This window comes from Strongylocentrotus purpuratus, unplaced genomic scaffold (assembly GCF_000002235.5).
Source record: "Strongylocentrotus purpuratus isolate Spur 01 unplaced genomic scaffold, Spur_5.0 spur5_scaffold_1, whole genome shotgun sequence".
In the NCBI taxonomy this organism is placed as follows: Eukaryota; Metazoa; Echinodermata; class Echinoidea; order Camarodonta; family Strongylocentrotidae; genus Strongylocentrotus; species Strongylocentrotus purpuratus.
Window position 1 is genome coordinate 2,164,016 of NW_022145594.1, and position 24,297 is coordinate 2,188,312.

The following is a 24,297-nucleotide window of genomic DNA, read 5'->3' on the forward strand; positions in this document are numbered from 1 at the left end:
ACAAAGGAATTTGCTTACCAGACCTGCATACACCATACAATCGCAGAAATAATGGGATGGGGGGGGGGGGGGGGGGGGTGAGGGGGATACAAATCATTTCCAATAAGCTGTTCATCAATCCAATATAAGAGTAGATGATAGGAGGATAAAAGGAATGTATGAGAGGTGTATGTGTTTCGTGATGTGAAGAGATGTTGATCTAGCTAAAGTCTTTTGCACCAGATGCGTCATTTTTGCTGACGGAGCACAACGTCAGCGGTAGGAGCGGTCCTGCAGCGATCTTTGACGCATCAAGTGCAACGACGTCAGAGAAAGTGAATATAAAAGAACAGATCACAAACTGCCTTGAAATTCCTTGTGTCTGTTGTGTGCCTGTACTGAATGCAAACAATACAATAATCTAAATGTCTATAACATGAACAGTAGAAGCTAAGCGAAGAGGAGGGCGACCTGCAATTCAATGATTGAAAGACATCTACACATGGATAGGGGAAAGCTGTCATTGGCAACAAGACCAACAGCTAACAGAGTAGGGTGGCATAGAATTGTGGTGGCCCCAGCAGCGCTACCTGACTGAAAAAAACTACATACGTTGATATGTATAATTATGATATGTTAAATTATGTGTGGGGGCCGACATTTACTGTCGCCATCAGAAATAAAAACATAACAGAGATTTAACTCTGGTCCATGTATGTAAACACTAAACAGACCATGCAGGGGGGGGGGGTGAAAGAGTAAAGAGAAAATATAGAACCGAAGACTTTGGATGGAGGGACAGGTAGGTGCCGAGTAAGGGAGGAAGAAAAAGACGCAGATGGTAAGAAAGAGATAGAAAAGGAAAAAGAGGGGGAGTTCGATATATAAGTGGCGATTAAACAAATAAAGATGTTGAAGCACCGGGGATCCTTCAGAAGACTTTTACTGATCGCATTGTTACTTTCTCTAAATCACACAATGAATACAATTCTTTTTCTTTCGTCAAGGTTATTCTTTTCGTCCGTGTAAACAGAGCGTTGACATAATGTTCGCACTGCGCAGTTCCGTCCCGTCGTGCTCTCTCTTGAGTGACCTCCATGTTTATCGATTTCACCGTGATACACACATGTACCCACGCACGCCCGCACGCACGCACTACATAAACCCACACACTTTCAATCCAGCGCTTCAAATCTATTCGCATCGCTCGTCTGCAGAAGATGTATTTTGCGACACTGCTTTTACTACTTCAGAATGACAAGCGAAGAGACTACACGGGTATGTAGAATTCCATCTATTGATACATTGTCATCATTATGTAGGCCTATCGATCATTCGTGATAGTTTTAGTTTTGACAGTACATTTGCATTTCTTTCAGTCTTTATATTGATTAGATAATCCCTTTTATTGATCTTGATGCATGTGAAACCGATGTGCATGTCTTGTAAAATGTAATATGTGTCCATGTGATGGATTGTAGCTGCTATAGTAATGGCAATACAAAATATACTTGGTTCTTGTTTTCTTGTCTCCAATTCAAATGAATTGCGTTCGACTATTTAACGATATTATGCATATGCAGTTTCAAAAGAATTGTCTATTTTCGGTCTATTTCTTCCACCGTTTTCTCCACCTGTCTCTTAATCCCTTGATCTCAAGATTTTGCCATAATCCTTTTAAAGTTCCCTTTCTTTGGTTTACCCCCCCCCCCTCCTCATTTTGCCTTTCTTTTGCCCTCTCAATATGCTTACCTATATTCCAAATATCTTTATCGATAATTACTCTTTTGGGATTAAGTTCGACTCTCTTCTGTTCTTTCCTAACCCTCACATTTTCCTCTTTTCCTTAATTTCTTTTATTTCATTTCTCTAATCTTCTCTCTCCCTACCTCTCCATGTCAAAATAAATTATGTATGTAATAATATCAATTATTTTCTCCCTGTATGCATACACTACTTATTATGTCTGTTCATTTCTGTGTGCAAGACAAAAACCTTCAATAGGCCTATATTATTTTCATCCCCCCCCCGCCTTTTTTTCCTCGGTAGATAATGCTGCCGTTTTCTCTTCATTTTCTTTATCTTGCTAGATCGAGCTGAGAGAGACAGTAGGAGAAGCAGATGGACAAACGAAAGCATCCCCTCTCCCATCGGGGCCCTTGCTCTCTAATAACGGGGGACCTGCCGCCGCAGAAAATGGCGGGAACTCTCAGAGGAATGGCGGATGTGAAAAGAAACAGACATTTAGCAAGAGGAGAATAAGGGTCTACAAAATCGTCTGTTTAACGTTGGCCATCGTTCTCATCGTGGTTCTCGTTATAAGTTTATCACTCACACTAAGAGGTAATGAATAATATGGCCGTATCATTTTTGATGTAATGAGGTTTGCAGCCATAATGCCGGGCAAAGAAATGGGAATAGTAATAAAGGTCGCGATTCAGACGAATTGTTTCGAAGTGAGGTAATAACAAAATAACTGGAAAAAGATTGCGCACGGCGGGGAAATAGGCATTATATTGAAAATATATAAAGACGATCGTAGGAAGACGATGTTCAATTTCACTTCATATTTTTCAGAAATATTGATAGTCTATCATTTTATATCAAATGCAGGAAATTGTTTTTTTTTATCAGATACATTGCAAACGAAACAGAATGATGAACAGTTGATTTAACTATACATTTTAGACATGATTTGTTTTATTACATTGTTATGATTCAATGGGAATGAAATATACTCTTAGTAAAAAGAGTGAAAGAGAGGTAAACTGAAGAAAAGCAATGTAAGAGAAGTTAAAAGTATCTGGCGAGAGTACAAATGACAGAAAATATATTTCAATAATAAGATAACTCGATATTGTATTTGGTGTAGAGTAATGAATTGTAGATAGGACTACCAAAACAAAGTTTGCTAACCTTCATACAACTCGTTTTGAAAGACAAGGAATGGCATGAGTAATTGACTTTATATATGCTGTTATCGCTTGCAGTGGATTTAGAATGAATCTAAAGGAAATTCAATACCGAAGTAACGAGCATGAATGACATGATTGTATGCCAAAACTCCACGCATCAGAAGCAGTAACAATGACCTCAGAATATAATCAGTATTCAGGAAGGAATAGGAAAAGAGGAAACGAATATATCTAGATAACATATGAACATCAAAAACAAACATCATGTACATAACATGTAGGAGATCTACATATCTGTTTTAGGACTGCTTGTTAATCATGTTGATTAGCTCGCCATGCTACTGTAAATGAAGGCTAGACTATTACGTAACAATGTATTGATGTAGCTGCAATGTTGGGAGAGGTGACAACTGTACTGAGGCAATAACACGCTTATTCTGACACACTAAAATGTGATATTATGTTATCAAGGCTTCCTTATACGTAATCTTCGAAGACACATTAAGTAGATCAGATTAAATATTCCATCTATTTCATATTTCATCTATGATTTTGTCCTCATATTTTTCTTCCCTAGGTTCGCTACATAAAAAGACGGGAGCCCGAACATCCACGGCCGCAACTTTGACAGAACGTAAGTATTGTCATCTTCTATTTCTCTCCACTCCTGGTTACACAGGTCAATCTTTCAATCTCAATGGACGTATCTGCTGAATACATGGATGTAAGGAGGTTGCATGAATTTGACTCCCGCCCCCCCCCCCCACTCAGAGGTCGGAATGACCGCATGCGTGTTGCCAAAATGTCCGGTAAAGGGGTACTTTTCGTGCGACAAAGTCCGGCCCGAGAATTTTAAAAAAAGGGGTGTATTTGACTTTTCACCCGGAGATTTCTTTAAAAGGGGGTGTTTTTCTTTTTTTCTCTCATATCTTTGGACTCCTGAGAAATTACTCCGAATTTTAGCAGGGTACATTGAGCATTTTTCCTGATTTAGGGGGGTCTCCAAGGCAGGAAAAGCCCGCGAAAAGCCCGCGAAAGGGGGGTTCGGAAATGTTGGCAGTCCTCAGATAGGTGGTGCTTTCAAAAAGAGGGTACGAGCATATGCGTACCCTAAATAACACTGAGTGGGGGGGGGGGGGCGGGATTTGACTCAGTAACCTTATTGAGGGTTGATCAAAAAAACTGCGTAATTTGTGGATGAAATGTTACCTATTATATTCCCACTCCTGTACTAACTCTCTAACATGCATCAAATACTGACAAAACTCCCAAACCACAAAGATAATTATGGTATTCTTTGAAGGCGTCACTGTACGACACCCTCTAATAGGAAATTATCCCAACCGTTTTTTCCATGAAAATAAGACATACGACAGGCTTTTAAAAATCTGTCAATACTTAAATGTCTGGAATGGTATATAGAGCCAATTAATTGCTTTGTGACGATTCACATTCACGTAAAACGTATTTAAATTGTAAGAGCATATTTCGAAGAATTAAGGAATCGATTATATCGGTTGTTCCCAATTTATATCATTAATAATGGTCTGTCTGTTTTCACTCAAACTGTTAGATTTTCTTTGATTGTACATCTTGCATTAGAGTCACTACCTTAGCACCATTAAATTTCATCTAAACAATGTTATAAAGTCCCTTGAATGCTCGACAGTATAAGACCGTTTATTAGTATACGGTGGTGTTTTTTAATATCTTCTTTTGAATCATGACATCACAAACGTTTCGATATTTTCCCCTGGTAGGCCAGTTTAGACATTTAACGAAATCACTCATGAACCTCCTAATCAATCATGATCACGCACACATCGACTGATATATGAACTGCTAATAATATTTTCAAAGGGAGTACGATGGCAGCTGTGACGCATTTTTTCTGTTTTCACCTGACTATCAGTGAATATGTTGCATAATCTGGTTGTGTTCGTATTTGTTAAGGTTCCGTTAGTCTCAGGAGTTTTTCGCTCACTTGAATGGTTTCTCTAAACAAAAAAAGTCGAGGTTTCTGAATAAACACAGAGTTAATATGATTAGCAATGTAATTTGTTACTATGATTTACCCAATGGTTTTTCAGAGTGAATATGTGATTTGCTGAATTGCATGTCTTTCTCTTTCCACAGCATTTTTTTAACCTTCTGATTCGATTTAAACCTCTCCTCAACTAAAACCCTACATTCTTCGTTTTGACAGGGGCTTTTCTTACGCCCTATAATGTCATTTATTTGAAATAATTATCAAATGTCTATTTAACACACGAGCTATTTCCTATAAGCGATAATTGCCTGGTAACTATCAATTTAACTTTTATTTGGCTTCCATCTAAGTATGGAAAGCATCTCATTAGTGTGGCCATGTTTTGTGTTTCATGGTATCTTCTCTATCATAATTTATAGAAACCTGAGATTTACTAAATTACAGTTAAATGGCAATAACATCAATGAAATTCAATTATCTTTTGGCTCCTCGTCCTCCATCCGTCTTCTTACGCTTAACAATATTTTTACCTGGAATTATCTCAGTTTAACTTATATTTGATATGCTTCTTGTACTTTTCTTTCTGAATGCACAAATTATTTCAATTATCAAACAACCTTGGTGTTTGTCTATTGGTATCTTCTTTGATAATATTGGAGAGAACATATTTATTCCTCCGATTGGTTGATCTTTAAGATAACAAAACTGCCTCACCTTACGAATCAATCCTTTTAGCATAATGGGTACGCACCACATTTAGACCACACGGCAGTCTTTATTATTCCATCTCTGTTTAAAGCGCATAATTGGGAAACCGTTTTCTAATTAGACCCGAATAATACTCCGCAAACAAAGAAAGGTTTTGAATAATCACTTATGCCTCAAGGAGGATCAATCTAATTTACTTAGTAGGTTTGCACATAATCCCTTAATTTTACCATGAGGAACACCACCTAATGAGTATTCCCACATCACATAAAGAAGTCGTACATTCGCAAGGTTGGTAGGCTTAACTAGAGCAGTCCCCATGTGTCCAATCAAACACTTCTACAGAAGAATCTTTATAAAGGCGAAGAGTAAAAGTCATCGTCAAATAAGCAGTAATTGGCTATGTGAGCACCCATTACAGGCCTGCTAACGTTGTTTGAACTGGAAGCCAAACAATTGTAAAAACATCTCTTCGCAAAGCGTGTTATGTTCTGACGATCATTACACGCTTCGGAAGACACGTGATAAGATCAGCCATATTATTGTCCCCTTTTCTCATGTAATCTGACAGTTTCGACCGACTGCAGATGACATGTTGTTTGATTAAGTATAAAAGAGATTCACATGAGTTAATCCTATCCGAGGCTGCGGTGGATACATTATTGTCACGCAAGACATTATCCTACTGAATGTGTTCGTAACAAGGTCAAACTTGTCAATGTAGGCGAGAGAAGATGTATGCAGTATGCATTACTGACAGATACAGGGAAAACAGGGGCGTACACCATTGGTTCACTCAATGAGGAGGGGGGGGGGGGTGCACAGGTCTTGTAGAGAAATGAAATGCGAATTAACAAGGCTAGTATTAACAGGAGGGAGTGTGGGTTGTTGTTGTTGGGGGGGGGGGGGAAGTTCTATCATCTCTTTCTTTCACGTCGCTTCCCACTTGTATATGCATTTTCCCGGTTCTTTCTCTCCTATATTTTGCTGAACGATAGGGGGGGGGGGGACGTCCCCATCTACCCCCGTATAAACGCCAACGACCCTGAAGAGAGTGGGTTTCTAGAATAATGATTGAATGAAAGGAGATCACAGATATTTCTTCTAGATGTATTCATACTTAGGATATAAAAAGGTGATTATTTCCTTTTACCCTCGACATGCATTGAAGCATTTTATGATCTTTGGAATGCACGGTTATGTTTTTAAAGAATCAAATAGAAACCTCATAACGACAATCTTATCACAGAATTAGAGACTACTCTCAAGCTATTGGCATCAATTCAAAATGTATTTCAATCTCCATTTCAAATTCCGCTCACTGCTTTCGAGACTTCATTTCGATTGTGTTATTACTTATGTTGATATGGTGTTTGCGTCAGTACTAATCGGAGCAATGATTTTACTGCTTAATTATCGTTCAATTTTGTGTCGTGATGTTACTCTCTTATCTCTTGCGTCGAAGACCACTGAAGTGGCTGGCGCATTCATACGTCAGCAAATAACGCCGCGTGTGCAACGAGTACAACCGGCAATTTAAAGGGGGCGTGGATAGCAAATCGCATTTACATCATATTAGTTGTCAAGGAGATATGTTTACGTTTATATAAACTTGGGAACTACAATTAATACCTAATTTAAAACGTCACCATGGTTACCTTGTTGATTGAATACAAATAACTGACAGGTTTTACTCAGAATGTCAAAATAATCAGCAGTTTGCTCTGTCAAACAAATATTTAGCTGCATTCGGCCTGATGTTACGGTATGACTTAGTAATTGATAAAAATGAATAGAATAATCACTTAATTGCACTTAATGATGACAGGGTCACATATTGATAGCCATGTTGACAATGTTTAAATCCTTTTCACCTTTTCAGTCAATTATCATGATTTATGTCAGCCAAGATAAGAGACAGATGAAGAAGACAAAATAGGGAAAAGAAGCAGAATAAGAAAGAGAAGGTGAGACAAGCAGAGGAAAGTCAAATAATTAAAGGCAGAGCGAAGGAGAGAAGCGGAGATCAAAAGCAGGAGAGGAGGGGGGGGGGGCGTGGGGGGAATGAGGCAGAGAGAAGGGGAGAGAAAGAGAGAAAGAAAGAGAGACAGACATATAAAAAAAATATACGAAATATAGACAGTGGACTCTTTATAGAAAGATAACGATGTAGACATTGACGGTAAGGAGAAACTGAGAGAGATAGAAAGAAATATACACAAATTATTGTTATTTTTTGCAACCAAAAAGTTATATTTAAAAAATATTAAAAACATATAGCGATACACAACAATCAGATAATGGTAGATATAGTTTACACGATAAACAAAGTGAGTGGTGCGTAAATAAATGAATACAGGTAACTATGTTGCGGTTACAATCAAATTATTTCACAGTATCAAATAAATGTTAGAGCTTAATTCAATTCAATTCAATTCAAATGAACATTTATTTTCTTCCATTCAATTTGACAACATATTTGACATCTGTTCAAACAATACAATTTATACGTAGGAACATAAATATCATCAAAGAACTTGTATTAGATGTTAACTTAATGTGTCCAATATTGCACAAAATATCAAAACTAGGTAAGGTATAATAAATATATATTACTGATAGTAAACTATCATGTACTTATTATTCAAATGGAAATAATAATTGATCAAAGATATAAAACAAAAATCACAAACACTATATAGAAACAGTTAATGCTAAAGGGACAGGGTAAAAAACATTACAAACAATCCATTCCTGAATGTATTTGCATGCACTGCGAATGTAATTTCAATTTTGAATTCATATTGAATAGTCGTAAATGTAATGTATGGGTATACCTCAACACAGCGACCAGGAAATACATACTAAAATGACTTAGATAATGCTGGGTGACGATGGCCTCTTCTTTAATGCAGTGGAGAGTGGAGTCAGCCTCGACTATCAGTCTCTCCCTTTATGTTTCCTCGATTAAACCTTCTATAACCAAACAGGAAATAATTTTTCGGGGAACTGGGTTAGAAATTTTTCTCCTTTCCGGGATGGTAACATCCTTCGTTTCACTTCACTGTTGAATTTTAGCGTCATATGCCATGTATTTTGCCATGTATTCTAATACATATAATTCAAAGTATTTGAGTAAAAATGACATAATCAAGAGAGGACCGGTAGTTATGATTTGACTTAAAGGTAATACAAAATGTTGGTATTGGGTCATGGCATCGGTTCAAATGAACATATTAGAAGTATATGCGATCCTACAATATTCAGTGATCTTTGTCGCGGTTGAAATTGAGTCTTAAATTATGGAATTGTAAATAATAAACTCTTTATGTTGTATAGCTCCCTCTTAAGGTCAAAATATTAATCAAGCCATAAAAAAATCGACCGATTGGCTATTTCCGTTTGGAAATTATATAACACAACTACATATTCTGAGATTTTCATGGTCGCAGCTACAACTGTATGGCCGTAAGCACTATTTCAATTTCAAAATTGTAAAGAATCACTATCTACCCAATTTTTAAAATTTCCCAAAACTTTTTATTACCTTTAAAATACTTTGATACTTAGATTGTTTTATCTCACCATCTTAGTGACGTGATAGGGTAAAGGTCGATTAGTTTTGCAGTTGTGTCTTTGATAACTTCCTCCCTCTCTCTCTCTCTCTCTCTCTCTTTCTCTTTCTCTTTCTCTCTCTCTCTCTCTCTCTCTCTCTCGCACTTCCTCTCTTTCTCTTTCTCCTTCTTTTACCCTCACATTTTCTTAGATATAAGGAAATATAATGTGCATGAAAATAAAACTACGTCAATATCAAATTTAAGAAGAACAAATACCTAAGTATACATTAGCCCTTTAGCAAGCAATACAATCAACATGTGGGCTCCTTAGTGAAGAAAATCTAAATCGGAAAAAAAAAACATAGTGGGACGTGGCGTGATCATGTATAGACTACCGTTTTTTAAATACAAAATTAAAACGTCAAAATCTATTCTCTTCCATATAAATGCAGAAAGCAGACCGTTCTCAACCAGTAGGCCAACTTACCAAACAGTACCTGCTATTATTCTCAATATAGGTAAGACGTATAATAATTAATGAACTAACAATTTTCGGCAGGTATCATCTTTTACATTCTTCCACTGCAATATTTACATAATTTGAGTTGTTCGTATTAAAACTGCTTTAAAACAATGCAAACACGTCATAGTATTTTACTTTTCAGATAACCTTAGTGTCCGTAAGTGACTAATTAATCGTTTTCATACTCAAGATTGTGATTAATCATTAAAACAATATTTCAATTTTCTAATGATCTATCATGCAACCTCGTTATATGTTTCAGTACCCTCCTTATTAAATAGTGTTTTAATTTGATCAGTACTGTCAAACAAGACATTATGAAACAACTAAGTTTAAGAATTTAAGCAGGAGACAAGACGTACAGAAGCTAACGTTGGCCGAGGCAAGTATACATCTATTACAGTTCTATCACTCATCTCATCTCGTTTTATGGTTCAGGATAGAACACTCCGGAGAACCATCATCAACAGGGCCATAAAGGGTCAGCCTTGAATTCTAGGACCACGACGACAATGTTTATTAAAGAGCCCGATGTGTCATGTACTTCATGTCCCCCTCCTTTCCACTTGTTCTCTCTCAGTATTTTCTATCCTTGTTGAAATGTCATGATATTGTACTTTTTTAAAATAATAATATTTTATTCGTCTCTTTTCCCCTTCTTGTCTGTATAGATAGTATATCCGTATCTCTATCTCTCACATTTCCATCATCGACTTACAAAGACGCCTACTCAGATCCTAACTCACCGGAATATCAAGAGATAGAGTCAAACTTTACTAAAAATGTAAGTAACAATTCGATATCCGCTGATTTTCAAAGAATTCAGCAAGCGTGACCCATCCCTCTTTTTACAGAGCAAGGTATGATAAGTTGTAGGCATTTTAAACGACAATGGGCACAATAATAGCTTACAGATAAATCAGGATGGATATCACCGATTTGTCACACTTTAAAAAACAAAAGTTAACTATTTTCTATGCTTACTAAACAATTTCTTTCAAGTCCACAAGGTCAGATAGGCTATATGGAGAAAAATAATAAGTCGGAATGTAACTGTTGTTATAAACTTCGTGCAGTTCCAAAGCAAAAGCCTCCAAAACGATTTTTACGCTGATAAATCTAAAATATTTTTTTAGATGTATAAACGCAAATCACATTACGACTTCAAATGTATAAATTCTTTACCGCTTAAACACTTCTTTGTAGGTCTATTAAATTGGTAATCCTAAAGTAGAAAAAAGATAGACTGTCGTAAGGTGCATTAACTCTTTCAACTAAAAATCTATCTTATTTTATTATAATGAGGAACTTGTAAATAAGTTGAGGTTTCGATGCCACTCGAGGTAGTGTGTTTGATTACATTCACTGAATTTACATTTGAATGCAGATAGATGGCGTCTTTCAAAATAGCGAATTTACATCCGTATATGACAGGGTAACAGTGGATGAAATAAGGTGAGTAGAAGTAGATTTAATTGCTTTCATGTCGTTTTACAGAAAACTTTTTTCTCCCCCGAGATTTGGTTTATCCGAATTTTGGGAATTCCGAAAATGTCTTTAAGTGGGAAAATAAGGACTATTAGTTGTCGAATCGACTTAAGAGCTATATACCGAATAGTATTATGCTGCGTTTTATGCTGCGCAAAGATTCAATCAGTTTAATTTTTAACAAAAAGTGGGTTATTGATCAGACAAATGCTCATGTACCCTTTACAGCTCATTTTATGTATTTTAATTACCAAAGAAGTAAAAAAAAAAAAAGCCAGTCAGTCACTCAATAGTGTCTGACAGTAAAGTTTAGCGAGTAAACAGGTTTTTTGGCATAATTTGAATATTAGGACACTGCTAACGTTTAAATTTCACAAATAGGACATATATGAAATATTCATAAATCCTGCAAAGTTCCACAGAATTTGTTGTTGGCTGCAAAAGGCACATAGTATCTTTACTATGTCTTAAACACGTATGTAAATTATGAATTATGAATTATTAACATGTTTATACAATAATGTGAGTATATTGCTAAGGCCTAAATTCAAATCGTAGTTGAATTCTTACATTTTCATTTCAAACGTGATAACATTATTTTGCAGATCAGGTAGCATCATCATTGATACAACAATCCATCTCAACGGTATACCAACCCATCTCCATGGCGACCTTGCATCAGTTGATATTGCTGAGATGGAGATGTTTCTTGGGAAGAGGGTGCAATCAAATTTAGAAGATGGATACCCGACTGATGATATATTACTTTTCAAATTAAATGGAGGTGAGTGGACAAAACCTGTTAAAACAGTTATATAATATAATAGATAACAAAGTAGAGGTGTCGTGGTCGAGTGGATACGTTGCCGGACTGTCGATCACAAGGTCCGCGGTTCGAGTCCCGCCGCCCCACTAATGTCCTTTGGCAAGACATTGATCTACATTTGCCTTACTCCACCCAGATAAAGTAAATGGGGACCTAGTAGGAATTTATGTCTTGAAACGCAGCGCGCGTAAAGCTGCATTGCTAAAGCCAGGGTAATTTTGCTATTGTGGAGCGCTTAGAGACTTCTGATAAAGTAAGTTTAGGCGCTATTTAAGCAAATATAATTATTACAATATAATATTTAAGAGCGCTAAAAAGCGATAGCGTTTACAAACAGGCCTAAATGAAAAGAGGACTAAAACTGTCATTCTCACAGAAAGTAGATCACATAGATCACTGGGGAAAAGGGCAAGTTTGGAGGGATCTTATGAAGGTGGCAAGACAGGTAATTTCCCTTATGGAAGTGTTTTCCAAGTCTTCTATGCGGTTACTGCAAACAGTTTTTCAGCTGATGAGAGTCTCGATTTAGGAATGAGTTGACATGTGTCGGTTGCTGAACGAAGATTACGAGATGGTGTACATACATGTATTTGGAGGGTGTCATTAAGATACTCAGGTGCCAAATGATTGAGTATTTCAAAAGCATACACACTGACTTTAAACAGAGCACGTTGTTGTAGAGTGAGAGGTATACGTTCTAGACTCAGTAATAGTATAAAGTATACAGTTGTAGTAGAAATACTTAACATTTTTTGTAATTTTTTACATACTCATTATTTCCTTATACTTGAAGTTTTCAATCTTTTCATTTTGAATCATTTTCGCATTTCGGCTTTGAGCCGCCCCGGATAATTTATATTTGCATGTTGATATAATCAACCTTTCATTGATTTGAATGAATAACATTTCACAAATATTATTAATTATGTTCGAACATTTCAGGGGCACTTCTATAAAAAAAAAATAATCTCAAATTCAAAACGGACAAGTGACTTGTATTTCATTTCTTTTAGGATAAGGAAACATATGTAGTTAAAAACAATTGTTTTTGTTTGTCATTGCAGCTAAAGTCAGCTCTCCATCTCTTTCAACAATAGCACAAGGTGGGTAGATGACGCCACACTGAAGACTGAAGACAAAATTGAGTACAAAATAAGATTTTTATCACCATGCATTAACATTTGTATTCCCTCCTCAGCGATCAAACATAAGCACAGTGTGATAGGACCTATACAAATTGGTAATACAAATATTGACCTTGAAATATATTTAAAAATTAACATTACAAACACATTAAGATTTTCAATGATTTTGCTTTCATGTGTATTTGAAATGGACATGGAATTATCTCAAAACGAAATGAACTGTGTAGGTAAAATAATCAACATAATACCTCATATAGACCGCCGGGTGAACCCTCAAAAGTGCCTTAGTTTTTGTGTTTTGTGACCCATGGTCGGCATCTACTTGAAAATAACCTCTAATGTGTAGAAAAATATACTGAAGATGATGGTGCAACTCGTCAGTAGAAAAAATTGCACACAAATTAATAATGTCCAGATTAATTTTTAATAAATATGACAAACGCCCTCTTGGGTCCATTCTGAGACAGCTGTGTATTATGCTATGTGAAAATGACTTGTATTGATATCGAGCAAAGCTGCAGTGCACTCAAAATATTCCCCTTTCCCTCTTTCCTCATTCCTTCCCCTTCTCTCTCTTTCCTAATCCCCCTCTCTTTCTCTCCTTATCCCCTCTCATCCCCCCACCCATTTTTCCTCATTCCCCCTCTCTCTCTTCGTCTCTTTATTCCTCTTTCCTCACCCCCTCTCTCTCCCTCACTCTTCATCCCATTCCCTCCCTTTCTCTTGTTTCCTTAACCGCTCTCTCTTTCCCATTCCCTCTCCCCCCTCACTCTTTCCCACCTCTCTATCTCTTTCTATGTCATACCCTTCAATATATATTTCAGGGAATGGCATATCTTTAAATAAAATAAATCACAATTTAAAACAAAGTTTGTAAGGCATGTTTGACCAATTATAATCTGGTTTCACATCAAATATATGACATATTACTATCTCACATTCTCAAAATACATGGTCAATAAAATTGTAAGCCTGCTTGACTACATGGATACTGCTCTTTGGGTTGATGTAGAGAAATGATTCATCATCAGTTATACAACACATTGTCAATTCACATTAAAATATTTTCAATAACAAACATTCTTTCAAGCGATCACATGTATGTATGTTTTAGCAAAAATACACATAAAATATACATTATAGATAAAAAAAAAATTATATATTCATGGATGGCAGGGTCGAAGCCTCTGCTATTCTTCTTCAGTTTATCTAAATCATGTTCTTTAACATTTCCAGCAGGTAATTTCATACATTTGTCCAAATGCCATTTAGTAAAAGTTATCTGCTTTATCGAATCTGGCGGAAATTGGCAAAATAGAGCATCGCAATAAAGGTCTTTACATTGAATTTCCAAAAAAGGCTTTACATTTACAAGTAATATTTTCAATAACAAACATTCTTTCAAGCAATTGCTCAAAAAGCATTACAACATGTATGTACCCGTATGTATTAGCAAAAACACACATAAAATATACATTGTAAATAAAATTTAAAAATTCATGGATGACAGGGTCCCAGCCTCTGCTATTCTTCTTCAGTCTAATATATCTAAATCATGTTCTTTAACATTTTCAGCAGGTAATTTCATACATTTGTCCAAATACCATTTGATACAAGTTATCTGCTCTATCGAATCTGGCGGAAATTGGCAAAAAAGAGCATCACAAGAAAGGTCTTTACATTGAATTTCCTAAAAAAAACTTTACATTTACAAGTAATGTGACATACAATGATTTAAATATTGTTCCTTCTTTGCCTTGATCTCATCTGTGCTCACTTGTTTGTTGTAATGTTGCAGAAGTGCCTGTAGCAGCCCGCATGGTATCCTGGTTGGACATACCTTTATTGAAAATAAATAAAAGCAAGGATCATTTAATATCATTTATTAAAAAAGAAGTATTCATCACTACAAAACCTACAGTATGAGTCGAATCTAGCATATAACTATCATCAAAATACAAATTTAAAAAAATATCTGTGCTAACTGGTTACTGTCTCTAACTGGAAGCGAACGGACTGGACATCAGTGACACTAGCAGTGGAAATTATTCAGAACTGCTTATTAGAAAACGTAAGGAGGTGTCTCATATTTTTATGAAATGTTTTTTTGTGTGTAGAGCATGGAGGGCATACGGTACTGTAATACATTTTTCATCATGAATAAAAAAGATCACCAGGGCAAGGGCAAGGCTCATTCTCCAACACAAGTGGCGTATTAATTTAAATGTGTCAAATATTGACGGGGACTGTGGGCCTCACCATGCAGAATTTTTCAAACAAACAACAACAAAAACAACCCCCCCCCCCCAAAAAAAAAAAAAAAAACCCACCAGTAGTGGCAGTACGCTGTTCTCAGACGATACCGTAATCAATATGTGGACAATAAATACCCACATTAATTATGAAGACCTGATCTGTACTAATGTAGTATACATGTAGAATCAAGCCTGTCCAGTATCCAATTTGACTTGATCAACCACTTTGATCAAGTCAGCTAGGCCTCAATTTCGAGAGCATAGCCTTTTTTTTAGAAAGTAGAAATTACCCGGTAGATATTCTAATCTAGATTCTCTTTTTTCTTGATTCTAGTTGTAACGTTTAGGGCCGGGAAATAGTCATATGACATCTAGAAGTAGAAGTAGTAGAAGTAGAAGTAGACAAAGATCCCGGGTTCGACTCCCACCCAGGCGGATGACCGAGGCCTGCGTTGTGTGTTAAGGTGCCCCTTCCCTTTTTAGACGCAGGTTATGTCAAGTGGAAAACACTCCGTCCCTCCGATAGGACATTAAATGGAGGCACGCTAAGAACCCATTGCACTATTCGTATAAGACTAAGACTAAACCCCGGTGTAATAAGTGCAAGAATCTTCACTTCAGTATTATTTGAAGGAGGCAAATTATCTCGAAATAGAAGAAGAAGAAGAAGAAGAAGAAGAAGAAGAAGAAGAAGAAGAAGAAGAAGAATAGGATCAGAGTTATTCTGAACATGCTGAAATAATTAATACAATCATTTCTTCGGAATGACATAGATCTAGGCCTACCTCTTTTTTGTTGAACTTGTTGCAGTTCGAACACGGCCTCCCTGGTACACTCCTCCGCGGCCGCCCGAGGCGCCGGGCGAGTACTGCTCTGTCTGCAGCTCGAACGAGTCGAAGTCGAAGTTGACCGCAATCGCAGCAATTTTGTTTTCTAGTTCAAACCCAAAACTGACGTCCTTCCAAAGATCTGCACACTCCTTGAATTTTCTGTAACTCTTCCCACTGAAAGATATCACCTTCCTGTGAGTCGAAATTGTATGCATACAGCAAAAACCTGTGTTTTCCTCTGAAACATTCAGTTGTTGACGACAGATTACTACACCTGAAGCTCGAAATAGCGCGCGCCAGTGGTACGTGCACAACACTGCCTGTGATTGGCTAAAAAGCTTGAAGCGCTGTAACCTTTACTTGATACATGCACAGTGATTGGACAACCTCCGTGAAAAAAAGAAAGATTTTAGGCACCTTTTTTTCATTTTTGAGCTTATTTGCATTTTTTTCGATTGACGAGTTGTGACTATAATATTAAAATATATTCTTTAATAATATCCACTATTAAGAAAGTAGATGCCGAGCCGAGGTCACGAAACTGACGAATTTTGGGGCTCACCCGGCGGTCTAATAGTTGTACAGTACTTATCAATAACAACTTTAAGATGTTAACATCACTGTGCATTTTAAAAACAATTATATAAGTCTTTCTTACATTAAAAAAAATATTGATCTTCTAACCTGATAATAGTAATAATGGCCAACCTGCTTTTAGAAAATGTACGTGAAACATGGTGACAGGTGAATATGAACATACACAAATAAATCGATTTCTTATTTGCTTTGCTTATTTAGAGATCACCATTCCTATAGTACACAATACTAGATGTTTCCAATGCTCGTCAAGCAGGGACTGTGTACCCCTGTCATGGGTGTGTGACGGCCATGCGGACTGCGATGAAGGCGAAGACGAGATGAACTGCCGTAAGTATCCTTTTTTAAAGCTCAATATTACATCAGTCACACCGCCCAAAAGAATCCAACATGACTCTAGACTAACTGATTTGGAGGTAGGGTGTTTTTTCTTTCTTCTCGTTCTCTTGTCGGTCTGGTATACTTTAAGTCAACGTGACTGACTGACTGACTGCTATATAAACTCGTAGTGAATCAGACTCCATCGAATCCATGCAGACACTTCCCCATTCGACTCGACTCGGATCGTTACCCCCAGCTGACTCGATTTGACTCGGGACTCTACCAGATATTGACTCGGCTTGATTGACTCGGCTCGACTCGAGACTCTTCCCGATAATAGGGACTTTTAGATTTGCACGACAAGACCGTGGACTGCCACGTGTGACATCCTTCTAAGGCAATGTGACGGCCTTTTAAGGCCCTGTCAGTGCCCGGCAGTGCCTTAAAAGGAGGTCACATATGGCAGTCCACGTTCTCGTCGTGCAAATTTAAAAGTCCCCATTAACTCGGCGTGAGTCGCGACTCTATCCAATATAAACTCGGCTTGAATCGGGACTCTATTCCATGTTGACTCGAGTACTCGACCACTCAATCTCTGCTTACTCGACTCGGGACAGTATGTCAAGCCAACTCGGCTCGGCTTTTGTCATTTCAAAGGGCCTTAAAATGACTTATTTTTTCCGTATTCTACTAATTCAGTAAATATCTAAGATTACGTTTAACAAAGATAACCTTAGTCATCAGACTAACTTTGTTGAATCCGATTTTGAACAAAAGCCTAAGAGCAGCGTCGGATTTAAAGCCTACCAGACCACAGGCTAATGAGTATACTTGTTTTGAATCAACAATTACTCCCGGACTCGAGCGAATAGACTGTTTCCAACACTGTTCCACAGTATAACATTCTATTATTGACTTTCCTTTCTAGCCTGTGATGAAGGCTTCCTATGTGGCAGTGGACTATGTGTGGATCCGAGTTATCGGTGTGACGGGTCGCCCGACTGTGATGAGGGGGAGGATGAAATGAACTGTAAGTCTTCGAATTTCAAGTTTCAAGTTTATTTTGCTACACATTTCACAAAAAAGAGTTTACATTATTTACAAAATTAGAACATAGTATGAAATATACTAAAGGTATCACATCATATAATCAATTCTTTGTAAACACGTGGAAATTAATTGTATTAAATCAAACGTGATTTTTGTTTACATTGAGAAATACTTCCAAACTGTTTTAAGTGGATACATTATGTTTCACTAGTCGAAATATAAATATATGCTTACCATTTAATGAGGGAAACTAAGAAAGATGTGAACACGCTTGAAGGTCTGATCGAAACGAAAGCCATACATGCACTTGTTAATGTTAATAATCCGCACAGTAGTACATAAATCAGCATACTTTAAAAGGAAAGTTGTCATAAACAGTGGTAACAACAATATTTTGGGCATTTCTCATCTGGATACGTAGCTCTTAATATTTATTACAAATCCCCGCTATTCTATTTCTTCCACTTTACAGGCACATGTAACAAGGTTACCGAATACCAATGTCCGTTCACCAATTCTTGTATTCCGAAGACCGCCCTCTGCGACTTCACTCCAGATTGCCTTCATCATGAAGACGAATCAGAAGATGTCTGCCATTTTGAATCATTTGCTGGTATTTAGTTTAAGCTCGTCAAGCCCCTGGCCCCCATTTGATTATTTTGTTTAATTATCAATGAATTAAAGCGGAGCACGTGTAGAGAACCAATGCAAGGACCCCCATTCAGCTCCAATAAGTAGCCCCCTCAACAAAACAAAGGTATCCTTTTCTACAACCGCACCGGCTTTTGTTGCTACGATTACTTTCTATAAATAAATTTGCGTTCCATTATACTTCTAATACGGTTTTGTTTTTTGTATAGGGGTTATGCCAAATGCACGTTCTCCTTGAATTGATGTCACTTGACACTTGGATAATTTAGGGAATCGACAGATACTTATACCTCTTTAGTGTAAACTCAAGCCTTCACATCATCCCGTGATGTTTGATATTGCTGCAATCAACCAGGCAGAGTTAATCACTCACGGTTCTGACTCCTAGAATGAATGAAACCTAAATTAAAAAAGGAAAAATGTCAGGAAGCAAAATTGTAATACACGTATTACCCATTTTATTACTTACCCTTTCTTTTTATCACAGAAAATGTGAATCTCACAATCGGCGACTCCCGTATCATCGGTCTCCCTATCCCTCTTCAAAAGACTGGATTCTTAGGCCCTGGCGCCTTTGGTCTTTGGTTCTTCAGCTCCCCCGAAGTTCCAGCCGAATTTCTCATCAACGTGACGGTCAGAATCACTGGAAGCGGCGCGTCGTTCCTCAAATTCGGGCGAGGTCTGAACGCAACGCGGGCTCCTCTGGCGGCTTTTACTGAGGCCCACGCTGTGAGCCCAGGTGATTTGAATCCATTCTACGCGAGGAACGACAATGTATGGGTGGTACTATACCAGAGCGACAATGATATCGTAGAGGGAGCCTTCAGTGTGACAGCGGTTCCTGCAACGGGTATGCTACTTTAATATATCAACCAGTTACTTAAGTTACTATCTCCCCTCCTTCCCTCTCCTTTACTTCTCTTCATCCCCCCTCTCTCTCTTCTCTCTCCCTCTCTCTCTCTCTATCTCTCTGTCTCCCTCTACTGTCACTTGTGCCGTTACCGTTGTACCATTTTTCTCTCAAATCTTAATCGAAACGTTCAAAAATGTAATACACTCAGGCGTCCTAAGAGTTCAGATTTATACGGATACCCATGTCTCATAATAACAGAGAGCCTAATGATGACTACTGGGATCGGTTTGCTAGAGAGAATGTTAGTATGGGTTTTGTGAGTGATTCTTCCGCATCGCTCTCTGTTTCTCAGCTTTCAGGATGTTAATAAAGAAGCATTAAGTTACAATTTGCACAAAGTAATAATTAGACCTACAAAGTAGACCTACAAAAGCAACTTACCAAGGGTACGATACAAATATACACGTCAACAAATATTTACTCTGCGATCAACACAGAATGGAAAGAGATGCAACTGTTCACTTTGGAGATCTAGCGGTTAAACCCTAGTTTAAATATTCCACACTTGCATTATATTATCACTCTAGGGTGCAAACTCAACATTCATTTGCCCTTAATTTCATTTTTAGGCATATTGGGCCCAGGCCTATAAAAAGATTTACGTCGCCTTCCTTCTGTTGAATATGCTAATATGCTCTTAAATTTATCCATTTCATTATATATGCATTAGTAAACATCTGAGAGTTTTATTGATAAGGAAAAAAGTGGAAGAATATAAAATGTTTCTTTGAAATGAAATGAATAATGTTAACAGGCTTACTTCAAGTCATCGGGTCATCGTGTCCGGTCGGTGGTTTCGTTACACGGCCTTTCGTGAAGAAGATCACGCGACCTTTCCTAGATTTTTTAAATAATTTCATAAAGTGTCGGGTTAATTGAACCAGACCATTTGTTGATGACGGGTATTTATTTCACAAACATTACCCCCGAAATGTCATGAACAACGGGGCATATTTTCACAAAAGGCCTGGTAACCCGACTACCCAACCCGACGCGATGATCCGATGATATGCAGTAATCCGTATTAACCATATTTATGTTTTTCTCATTTATTCAGATTGTATAGATGGAGAAGTGGCTTGTCAGTTCTCACCGGAGTGCATCCCTCCTGGAGGCCGTTGCGATGGCAACGAGGATTGTTCTTTCACCGGTGAGGATGAGACTCTCTGTCTCTTACCACTCAACCCTGATGAGATGAATAACTATTCGGACTACTCTAGCAACTCTAATTCCTTTAGCTCATCAGCATATTTTGGAAATTAACGGAACAAAATTGATTAATATTAATATCAATAATATTCCGCTTTTATATACCGCTTAATACATGATTACAGCATTCAGGGTACAGGATACAGGATTTCAGATAATAATTACCCCGGTCATCGAAGTATTCACATTCTTCACTCCGGTCGCATCTGCTCATCCAACCACATGAATCTTCGCATGCTACCGGATACCCATTTAACCCATGGATAGACAGTAGCAAGTGCAGGTTAATATCTTGCCAAAGGATATTAGTGCCGTGTCTGGATTCGAACCCTCGACCTTCGCATATCCAGTCAAGCGCTTTTAACCACTCGGCCACGACACTCCATGCACTCAAAAACTGTACCCTTTGGAATTTAAGGGATATTATTATGATTAAAACGAGGACGATGATGAAGATGACGACAACGACTATAATAGTGATGAACATTATAAAGAAAATAACAATAATTGTAGAGATAACAGTAACAATAATAATTTTTCTTTTATCAATGCTACTCTTTGATTTTGTAATACCAATCATTTCTTTTATAGTACGATTACAAATAATAATGATTTTTATGATAATGATGAAACAAAAAAAAAACTAAAATTATAATAAAACAACGATAGCGATTATGATAATAATGATATTGATAATATTAAAGTTGATAACACTAACATTGTTTTCTATCATAGGTCTTTATAAAAAAACACTGTTCTATTTCCACGTTCAAATGCGCTTTACAATGATTTTATTGACGGGATCAGTGACTTACGAACATTCAGCGTTGTTTGTTTTAATGAGGTGTGTTGCATTAGATTAATCATTACGTAATGATCCCTAAAAAAGAAAATGGACAGATAAATATAGATTCACTAACTAAGCTTTTAATAACAAATTGTTAAATAAAAGGATACAGTTTTCTATTGTTAACGTTGAATTTTTGTTGGCGCTTTACAATGATTTTAGTGACGGGATCAGTGACTTACGAACATTCAGCGTTGTTTGTTTTAATAAGGTGTGTTGCATTAGATTAATCATTACGTAATGATCCCTAAAAAAAGAAAATGGACAGATAAATATAGATTCACTAACTAAGCTTTTAATAACAAATTGTTGAATAGAAGGATACATTTTTCTATCGTTAACCTTTAAAAAAAATTGGGCATCAAACTGCGCATCTATAAACACATTTGAAGCTACATGACTATTATAAATGCACACTTCGTTTAATATATCAACCTCTATGATAAACGTAGGAATTATTCATATCAAACCAAAGAAAATATACAAAATAATACTACAATAGTTTCAAATACTTTAACAGATAAATTGTCTAAAACTTTGGTTAACGAATATCTCTACTTTTGATTACAGTATGCTCCTTACTCCATCTAAACAAGAAAAACTAAAAGATGGAACAAATATTTGATTTTTCTCGGGGGGGGGGGGTAGTGCCCAATGGCAAGCCCTCCATATAGCAACAAGAGATTTTACGAAAGTATAATCATCTTACCAGTGCCCTTGTGAGAACATTAACTTTGAATTAAAACCACACGGAATAACGCAAATTTCATCTAAGATCAGTAACTGTGATTGTAAAATGATAAACATATTAAGTACTTTACTATTGTGGTGTATATGTACAGTTTGGTGCGTACTCTTTAATGTATAATGGTTCATTGTTATTTGCATCTTCATTGTTCTTATTTCTAAATATCTTGGTATTTATAGCAAAAAAGAGAGGACGAAACAAGTTGACAGTATAAATAAAAAGTGTAAATATCTTTATAGCTCTTTCCCTTGCCTTTGTAGTGTAAGATATCGTCGATAAAACATTAAACGTATTTTTTACTTAGCTACTTTATAAAGTACAACCAAATCTATGAGTCAGACAATTTCTGAACACTTCATTTTCCAAATAGATTATATCAATAAAAATACCTTTGTTTTATCCTAATTCTTTAAAATGTAAGGCGATATCAAAAAAAAACCGCCAGATGTAGGACATTTTACTTTTTTGATCATACGAAAAAAAGAAAGACAAATACACTATTAAAGCCATACTTCACTACGTACAGTTACAGGCACCCTCTTTATAAAAATATAGACATTTCTCAAAACAAATTACATTGGATTGAACTGATTGATTTTAAGATGGAATTATCTATATCAGATAAATGTTTATACATTTAGTATGCTCCCCCCATCTTCCCACCCCCCTCTCTCTCTCTCTCTCTCTCTCACTTTATTTAATGTAATATGATGGTCCCCTCCCCCCATGATTCATATCCTACCCTATCATAGTTTGTTATGTTGGTCATGTCAGCATTCATATAAACATCAATCGTAAGCTAGCAATATTTGCGAAGAGCATATCTATTATAACCATTTATAAGCACCTAATTTAACTTACCTACAAAAGTGTGACTCTAAAAACGAAACAAGAAAAGAAAATAAAAATGACCAAATTGTAGTCTAGCCTATGGGGGGGGGGGGTAGGTTTGTCAGAACGCAGAACATCAATCAGGCCATACACATAAGAGTAGGGTGAGCCGTAGTTTATTGTGCACACAATGACGACAAAGATGAGAATGTAAAGTTCGGATTGCTGATGTACTGTAAGTCAGAGAGGTCTTATCTCCGTGTTGAATTTGTGTAACATATCTTTAGCTCTCAAGAGGAAAGGACAAGAGATACGGATGTCTGATGCCATTGCTATTATTATTTCCTTATTTTTAAAAATCATATTGTAATGAACATTATGCCAAATTATGTATATTGATGAAAACTATTTTAACTGCTAAGTGCTTTTTATGTAAATATGTTATTGTTCTAAATATATCTTTTGATTTTGTTATATCAGCGCTTTGATCATTTTTTTTGTAAAAGCGCTTAAACAAGATTCTATATTTGTTGTCATTAATATTACGAACAGAAAAGAAAACTCTTGCAAAATACAAGACAAAGGGAAAAACAATGCATCATGAGAACATGATAATTGGTCATGAATATAAATCATCTGTAATCCCATTATAATCGAACCATCTTATAATGTTTGTATCAAGTCCTCCTCTTTTAAGTTCGATATGTTCAACCCGTCGATTTCAACTATGCAAAAATACATATCTCAAATAGTTAAAAATGTATTATCCGACTCCTTCAACAACTTACACCCTAATTGATGATATACTAGGTTTACAGTTACATGTATTAACTTGTTAAAAGCAACCGTACGAACACATGACTCTTCTATCACTATTGGTAACATCGATACAATAATAATTAATTCAACTGTTT

General features: G+C 36.6%; 1 protein-coding gene and 1 long non-coding RNA gene across 2 annotated transcripts; one reads left to right on the plus strand and one right to left on the minus strand.

The window, feature by feature from the left end:
* The first annotated feature begins 928 nt into the window (after positions 1–928).
* LOC100888534 lies at positions 929–22,788 on the plus strand. The gene is made up of 13 exons (XM_030977481.1): positions 929–1,257; positions 2,070–2,322; positions 3,472–3,528; positions 9,602–9,667; positions 10,344–10,456; positions 11,060–11,127; positions 11,766–11,944; positions 13,051–13,089; positions 17,015–17,143; positions 18,063–18,164; positions 18,657–18,797; positions 19,323–19,685; positions 20,806–22,788. Exons 1-13 carry the CDS (start codon positions 1,234–1,236, stop codon positions 21,009–21,011), a joined length of 1,740 nt encoding a protein of 579 aa, XP_030833341.1. The 5' UTR covers positions 929–1,233; the 3' UTR covers positions 21,012–22,788.
* On the minus strand, positions 14,002–16,634 carry LOC115920850. The gene is made up of 2 exons (XR_004062566.1): positions 16,172–16,634; positions 14,002–14,971 (listed from the first exon to the last, which is right to left on the minus strand). It is a non-coding gene; the product is annotated as an uncharacterized LOC115920850 (long non-coding RNA).
* Positions 22,789–24,297: the final 1,509 nt, after the last annotated feature.

Bases quoted from the DNA above. Each gene is read 5' to 3' on its own strand.
- LOC100888534 (XM_030977481.1), top strand. From the start codon at position 1,234: ATGACAAGCGAAGAGACTACACGG. The intron at 11,945-13,050 runs GTGAGTGGACAA...TTGTCATTGCAG, and splicing joins ACTTTTCAAATTAAATGGAG to CTAAAGTCAGCTCTCCATCT. The intron at 13,090-17,014 runs GTGGGTAGATGA...TTGCTTATTTAG, and splicing joins TCTTTCAACAATAGCACAAG to AGATCACCATTCCTATAGTA.